Genomic DNA, 7822 nt, shown 5'->3' on the forward strand with positions numbered 1-7822 from the left:
AAACTTCTTATTCAGTAACAGGACCATAACATGGTAACAACACCCTTCACAGTTCTCGAATCCCTTTTCGCCTTCTCATCTGTACATTCTTCTTCGGACCCGAGATTATCATTGCTAAATTCTTCATCTTCTCCATTGCCATGGTGCTCGGCAGGCATGAACTGGTCAGCTTGGTTTTTCCCGCCTCTCAATTCATCAGCTAATGACCTCTCGTTTTAAGTTTCCGGCACGATGGACATAAACAGTCATAGTTGTTGATTTCTGCTAAACCTTTGGTATTGAGCGAGACGACACACCGTGTAGAAGTTTAACGAATCCCGAGGAAACTGAGTTTTTCCGTCTGAATGTCTTATCCAATCTTGGAGAACAACATGAACAGGCACTGATGGACCGAGCCCCCAATTCCTGGTAAGAACAAAAGAAGTTAATTGCTAGAATTTTGTGATTTGGCAATCGAAGTTTAGTCATTTGTTGATGTTAATATTGTACCGAGGCAAGCTCCTCAATCATGATCGGGTCTATTCCCTTCCTTATCGAAAAGTTCAAATCCTCGCGAGCATGTTGTTCCCAAGTATCCATGCTTTCTAATTGGTACACACTTAATGCAGCAGCAGCAAATTCTTCAAGGTCTAGTTTTCGATACTGAAGAGAACTCACCTGGATCCATAATGAAAACCTTATCATGTTATTGACTCTAAAAACTTACAGCCAGATGGAAAAAGAAAACTGATTGAATGAAGCTTACAATATTGGCAAAATCAACCACCCTCGAATCCTTCATTGCATCGGTTGAGTATCTCATCAAGACCTATGATTATTAAGCTACCACATAAGAGCTCTTGCTAGTGAATGGTTAAGGCGGTAAAAACTTAAAACAATAAATAAATGCACTAACCGTCTTGAAGTTCTGCATCAAGATATAACCGCCTTTGTTCGGGTCCTAACAACTCAAATTGTTCACGTAAAATATACTAGTTGGGGCACAGTCAAAGTTTTTTTAGATAGCCTGCCATATATATATATATGTATATGTATATGTTATTTGCCAAAAAGTTCAGTTATTTTTCTCATCCATGTTTAATTATTGATCATTACCCTCAATGCTGCTTTTCTTAAGGACGAAGAACATATATAAGCTTTTACATGCTTATAAATTACAATGTCAATTGGAATCTTAATATCGTGATGATTTTCGAGCCAAGGATGACCTATAACATCATAATCAACAGTTACGAACAATTCCAATTTTTGACAACAAATGATATGAATGCAATAAGGTGATGAAGAACTCACTGAGAGCTTGAGCAGCAGTCATTCTCTTGCGACAATCTTTGTTCAGCAACCGCTTGACGAAATCTTTAGCCTGGGCTGATAGCGTAGGCCAAGGTGCTTCTTCAAAGTTCGGCTCTGCCTTCAGGACAGCTCGAAATATACCTGATTCAGTCCTCGCCCAAAACGGGCGGCTTCCGCAGAGCAAAATGTATGCAATCACACCAATACTCCACATGTCTCCCTCAGTACCATAAGATCGATGAAGAACCTCAGGAGCAACATAATACGCGCTTCCCACAATATCATTTAGTCTTTCATCTGTGCAACACAAAAAAATAAATAAATAAATAATAGAATCCATCATAATGCAGTCGTAGCTAAAATAGGAATTTCAATTTGGTGTGCAATGTATATAATACTAACCTGGCTTGACAAAGTCTGACAAGCCGAAATCTATAACTTTCAAGTCAGAATTCTCATCCTTGGAAGTAAAAAGAAAATTCTGCATCACAGACAAAAAGATTTATGTGAGAAGCTGGATTTACAAATCTAAGTTTCACATCCAAACATAAATCACCTCTGGTTTTAGGTCACGGTGAACAACTCCTTGAAGATGACAAAAGGCTACGACACTCAAAATCTGGACAATCACAACCTTAGCATCTTCCTCAGAGTATTTTCCACCCCTGAAGAGAAAAAAAATTATAGTCAAAATTACTGATAAATGTTGAGGAAATCCGACACAAATGATAGATTAATCATTGAAACAATGAAGGTACCTTGAAAGGATCCGGTTTAATAGTTCACCTCCTTTGCATAACCTGAAGCATACAAAAAGAATAGCCAAACGGTAAGATAACTGAGAATTTACCTTAAGAAAGAATTATTAAATCCATTTCAATAAAAGTAAAAGGATAACTTGCTGAAACAATCTCTGTTAAAAGTTTTATAGATCAAGGATTTCCCATTACAACAAACAGAGAGTCTAGTATCTGATATGCTGGGTTGGCCAATAACAGTAAGTTGTACACTGTTTGATTTTGTCAAGAAGAACATTGATGGATTTTAAAAAAGAAGATAATTACCAGAACATGCAAATCACAGATAAATGATGCCATTTATAAATGAAGAGCCAGAAGAAAACATTGGATGAATTATTTTTTTTCAATATGAATTATAATGGTTATAATTCAATTTTCCACATCAGCTGGATGAAATCACAAAAGAACTAAAGTTAGAAACTCTTTAAAAAAAAAAAGAAACATGAAAATGTAATCGAAACTTACTCCATAACTATGTACACATTGTCCTCATCTTCACAAGCATCGTAAAAGTGCACTAAATTCTTATGCCCACTCAGAGCACTCAATATTCTAACTTCTCTCCTTACATCTTCGATAGCGATCGCTGTCGTCATCTGCCAAGGAGTCAATTGATTATAAATTCAATGAAAATGTGCTGAACTCTTAATATACTATTCATGATTTGCTAGCAAATAGAAAAATACTTTGCAAATAACCATTAAAACAGCTAAAAATAGCCAAGTCTAGATTTTGGACAGACATTCCATGCACTGATATTAGTATTGCACACTGCATTCTGAACCAAACTATAGTTTAAAGAACTAATGCATAAACAAATAACGAAAGGAAAGCCGACAAATGGACAGAATCAGAGGTTAAATTAGCAATTTTCGATTCCATGTCTCATCAGCTATAATTAGAAACACAAATTGTACTAAAGTTAAAGCGCCATCTTCTTTTCTATAATTGAAAATTCCAAACTTGGGATAGTTATTGTAAACCTATCCCATGAACTACGCAACTAAACAAAAAAGTCTTACTCCAACCATAATCAGCTGCACCGATCCATATGAAGAAAAGGATGGAGAAAGTTGATCACCAATGAGCAACGTTGAGAAACATCATGATTACAAATCATCGCCTAGCACAACATTTTAAAATTGGGAAATAACGGTGAAGCCGCCTAACATGTGCTCAACCAAATGAATTGATTTATTGAAATTTAAAGTAAAATAATATTTAATTGAAGACAAACAAGTGAATTGTAAAGTACCATTGACCCACTCCATGCATTGAATGCATGAATCCAAATTTTTTTTTTAACATCATCTGCAAGAAGCAGGGAAGATGAGGAAAACCTCAAAAATGATTTTAGCATGAGACAAAATGGGGGAAATAAATATAAGAAACAGTGGCAAAACCAAATTCAGATATCATGTAAATGACACCAATAACATCACAAAAACATTTTCTTATAAACCACTGATACTCAAGAGCTTCTTTAAACAAATTTACACTAGTTATAAATATATTCTGATTGATTAGAATATAATTTCTGACAAATAATGCTGCAAGAAAACTAGAGCTCCCCACAATAAATTACCAAATCCAGTGGACCAAAGTGGGAAGATAGCATACGAAAAAAGAACCAATGTACAGTCATTCACAAACAATAAAAACCATTCAATAGATGCCAGACTTTCAATTGCAATTTCTGTCTAGATTGACCAGTACACTCAAATAAACCAAAAACCAGCTGGCAGCATGTCAATATTTCCAAAACACAGGGAAAATTCAGAAGAATATCCAAAGAAATAACAACAACAACAACAACAACAACAACAAATTATCATCAACAGGAAAAATAAGTAACACATGATAGCTAAACAATCAAACACATTGTCAGCATTCAAAGAAGAACAAGAAGAGTAGATCTTCAATTAGCATTGATGAAAAAAGGAGAAATTTTTACCAACCTTGGCTTTGGGGATAACCTTGACAGCAAGTTCCTCACCTTTCATGTCCCCCTTCTTGGTCTTGGCAGAGCAAGTGTAGCCAAAATGGCCCCTGCCAACCTCCTCACCAAGCTCATATTTGGAAGAGAACTGCTTGGAAAATCCAAAGCTCTTATCCAAGCCAAGCTCAGCCTCACAACCCTCAGGAATGGAGGCCTCATTGGGCTTGACAGAGCCGTGCCGGCGAGCAAGCAGGGCCTTGATATGCTTGGCCGGAGACGGAGGAGGGAAAGGGCGCTTGAGAAAGCGGAGAGGAGTTGAGGTCACACTGGAATTGGCCGGAGAGTTCTTATACGAACTCGGCAGTGGGCTGGGGCTATAGAATGGGAACTTAGGTTGCTTGGGAGTGCCAGCAACCGGCGGCGGTGCATCGCCATTGATGGGAAGAGGTTCAGGGTCTCTTCCTCCTGGAACCCAGGGTTTCTGGATTTGTTTTCCATGGCAAAAGTCCCATGAAAAAAACAAGCAAGAGCTTCAGGATCCAAGAGAGAAATCAATCAAAGCAGTAGGGATTAAAGAACCATCTCAGCTTTTTCATTATTCAAGACAAGAAAACCCAAAAACAAACACCAAAGACTGAATCTTGGAAGACCACATCAATGGAGAAGCATGAAATCAAAACCTACAAGTACAAAAGCAGGACACTTTTGGGGCCTAAAAAAATTAAATTTTTTCTCTCTCTGCTTGAAATTTATAAATACAAATTAGACAACATAAGAAAGATGGAAACAAGAATGCAAAGAGAATGAAGTATAGATCTGGATGAGAGAAATGGGATGGCAATTGAGGAAAGGAAAGAGAGAAGAAGAAGAAGAAGAAGAAGAAGAGGAGAAGGAGGAGGAGGAACAGGGGAAGAGAAAAGGAAAGAAAAGGGATGTGTCTTGCTTTTGCTTTTTCAGCACTTTGTTTGGGGACTGCTCACAGTGGAAGAGAGCATCTCTTCTTTATCATTGAACTAAATAAATAAATAATTATTAATTATTGAAATAAAAAAATTAAGGATAAAATTATGAGAAAAAGGAAATTAAAATGGTGTCTCATCTCACTCACAGGCTGTCTTTTTAGCTCAATATGATATGAAAGTTTTTGTTCATTGACTTGCAGTGAAGTAAATAAGAAACTATTGAAATTAAAAATTTAGTATTTGACTGTTTATTATTATTATTATTGTTATTGTTGTTGTTATTATTTGGTCTCCAATTAGAGGTATAATTCAAAAGATTAGAGGAAAAAATTTATAAAAAAAGATTTGAATTTTTCATTTGTGCATTGACTTGTGGTTGAGTAAATACAAGAAATTGGAACTAAAATTAAACATTGATTGCTAAAATCTATATTATTTATTTATTTATTTATTTCATTTATTTATTATTATTTTTTGTTTTTTTTTTAAGTTTTAGACTTGTCAACTATTAGATATGCCAATGATATGACACAAAAATACTATAGAGAAAGATAAAAGATCGAATTCTTCCCCGAAGTATTATTTATGTAATGGGAGATATGAGGTCTCAGTAAGACATCAGAACCAATCTGACCTCCGCATCTTATTCTCGCTCTTTTCGACAATTTTTTTAAATGTGGAGCGCTTGTCGTCTAATCATAATATATATATATTAGATTTTGAAGTGCTTTCAATTGTTACAACCAACACAAAGATGTTGACTTCCATTAAAATCAAAAGATTAGAACACAAAAGGAGATTGCATTAAAACTTATATACATTAGTGCATTGATTTTGGAGTGAAGTAAATTAGAAGAAATTGAAGTCAAAATCCAACATTGCCTGGTAAAAAATATTATTATTATTATTATTATATATTATTAATATTTGGTTTTTGGTGTGATTTTTATGAGCATGATGTTACTTCTGTTGCAATTCAGAAGATTAGAGCACAATCAAACAAGTTTTAAAGCTAAAACTTTGTCTCAAATCTTGAAAACCAAGGCATGTTGTTTGTTGATAAATGATACCATTGGGGAGGCAAGTCATCCACAATTTATTAAAATAAATAAATAAATAAATATTAAAAATTTTGGCATATACTCCCATGACATCGAGATCAATATATGGAGATCGAAAATACATATTATATATATATATATATATATATAAAGTGCACAAATCATTCATTACACCTGTTATGTGTGGGAGTCGATCATTCAACCTTTTGCTCGGCATTGAAAAGATTTTACATCTTTACATTTTGTGGTGGTTTTTCTTTATGTGCCTCTACCTTCAATTCTTTGATTTTTTTTTTAAACTATCATAATCTTCTAGTTCTAATAAAACTTTATTAATTTTTCAAATAAAAAAAATTAACTTATGAACAACAACTAAGCATAAACTTTAAAACTCTCACATCACAAATATGCAAGGAGTGTATTCTCTCATTCTTTTTTTCACTTTATTTCTCATCTTTTGTTATAAATCAATCTTTTATTTTTCATGTTAAGGCTAACTAATTTATAATTAATTGTGAATGATAGTTTTTTTAAAATTTTAATAAAATTTATCAAAAAAGACTTGGTTTTAAATGGTAGAAACTTAAATTAATTAAATAAGTGATTTTTGAACTAATTTATAATTAATTATGAATGATTGTTCTTTTTTTAATTTTTAATAAAATTTACCAAAAACTTTGTTTCAAATGGTAAAAAAATTTAAATTAATTAAATAAGCAATTTTGAGTTTAAATCCGTAAAAACTTCATAGGAGAGATAAAGCTTTCATCACCTCTCGAATTGATGTAAAACTCATAATTTCTAAAAACTAATCGGTCAAAAATTAAATAATAGTAATAATTTGATATGCATTTTATTTATTTATTTATTTTTGGTGTATGTAAGTGAAGTCATTTGGATAGATGAGGTCATAATCTTGCATGTGATGTTGGCCCACAGGACCAATCTGTTAGGTTTTGGTAGTTGTTGAATGTGGACCATGCTAAGAACCATCCATTAACTTTCCTCACAGGCTTGTGTTTTATTATGTCTCATTCACTACCATTTAATCATCTTCTTTTTCCCAATTACATAGATATATATATATATATATATATATGCATATTATTATTATTTCTAATCTTTAGCCACAAATCTTTAAACTAGTTTAAAAAGAAGTGAGATATTGGAAGCCCTTTAATAAATCTCCCCCCACTTTGAGTCATATATTAAAATAAAGTGGAAATTACCAAAAACACCATGTAAGTTTGCAATATTACCAAAAACACCCCGTTAGTTTTCTGACTCACAAAAGCCCTTTCGCTTTTTGAATCTGATGATTTTTTTAAACCCTCAAACATCTAACGTTGATTGATAGAGTTAATTTGAAATTTTTTTGGATGAAATTGTCCACTTGCGTGGGAAGTTGTGGTAAGTGTAGCGGGGTTTGGTATAATACTTTCTTGGGTCTGATGAGTTTCTATTTAAAAATGAAGTTTCTATTTAAAATATGAGGTATGAGGTTCTGTTTAAAAAATGAGTTTCCTATTTAAAAAAATGAGTTTTTTGTTTAAAAAAATGAGTTTTCTGTTTAAGAAATGAGGTTTCTGTTTAAGAAATGAGGTCTCTGTTTAAGAAATGAGTTTTTTGTGGTGTGTTTCATCTTTTGAAATCTCTTTATTGCGGTTGAGATTTGGGCCGGTGAAGGCAAGACATCGTACTCGCGATCGCGGTCAGCGTTGCATGAAAAATGGGATTCGAACCCCTAAATTTTTGATCTCCATCTCG

General features: G+C 33.6%; 1 protein-coding gene and 1 long non-coding RNA gene across 2 annotated transcripts; both read right to left on the reverse strand.

The window, feature by feature from the left end:
- Positions 1 to 550: 550 nt before the first annotated feature.
- On the reverse strand, positions 551 to 937 carry LOC120255001. The gene is made up of 3 exons (XR_005534856.1): positions 896 to 937; positions 746 to 808; positions 551 to 657 (listed from the first exon to the last, which is right to left on the reverse strand). It is a non-coding gene; the product is annotated as an uncharacterized LOC120255001 (long non-coding RNA).
- A 140-nt stretch (positions 938 to 1077) lies between these two features.
- On the reverse strand, positions 1078 to 4513 carry LOC120254998 (calcium/calmodulin-dependent serine/threonine-protein kinase 1-like; the record flags this gene model as incomplete). The annotated part of the gene is made up of 7 exons (XM_039262925.1): positions 1078 to 1208; positions 1294 to 1590; positions 1696 to 1774; positions 1850 to 1958; positions 2052 to 2093; positions 2559 to 2689; positions 4052 to 4513. Coding segments are annotated over 7 exons (1251 nt in total), but the record flags the coding sequence as incomplete, so codon positions are not given.
- Between the last annotated feature and the right edge of the window lie 3309 nt (positions 4514 to 7822).

This window comes from Dioscorea cayenensis, unplaced genomic scaffold, assembly GCF_009730915.1.
Source record: "Dioscorea cayenensis subsp. rotundata cultivar TDr96_F1 unplaced genomic scaffold, TDr96_F1_v2_PseudoChromosome.rev07_lg8_w22 25.fasta BLBR01000783.1, whole genome shotgun sequence".
Lineage (NCBI taxonomy): Eukaryota > Viridiplantae > Streptophyta > Magnoliopsida > Dioscoreales > Dioscoreaceae > Dioscorea > Dioscorea cayenensis.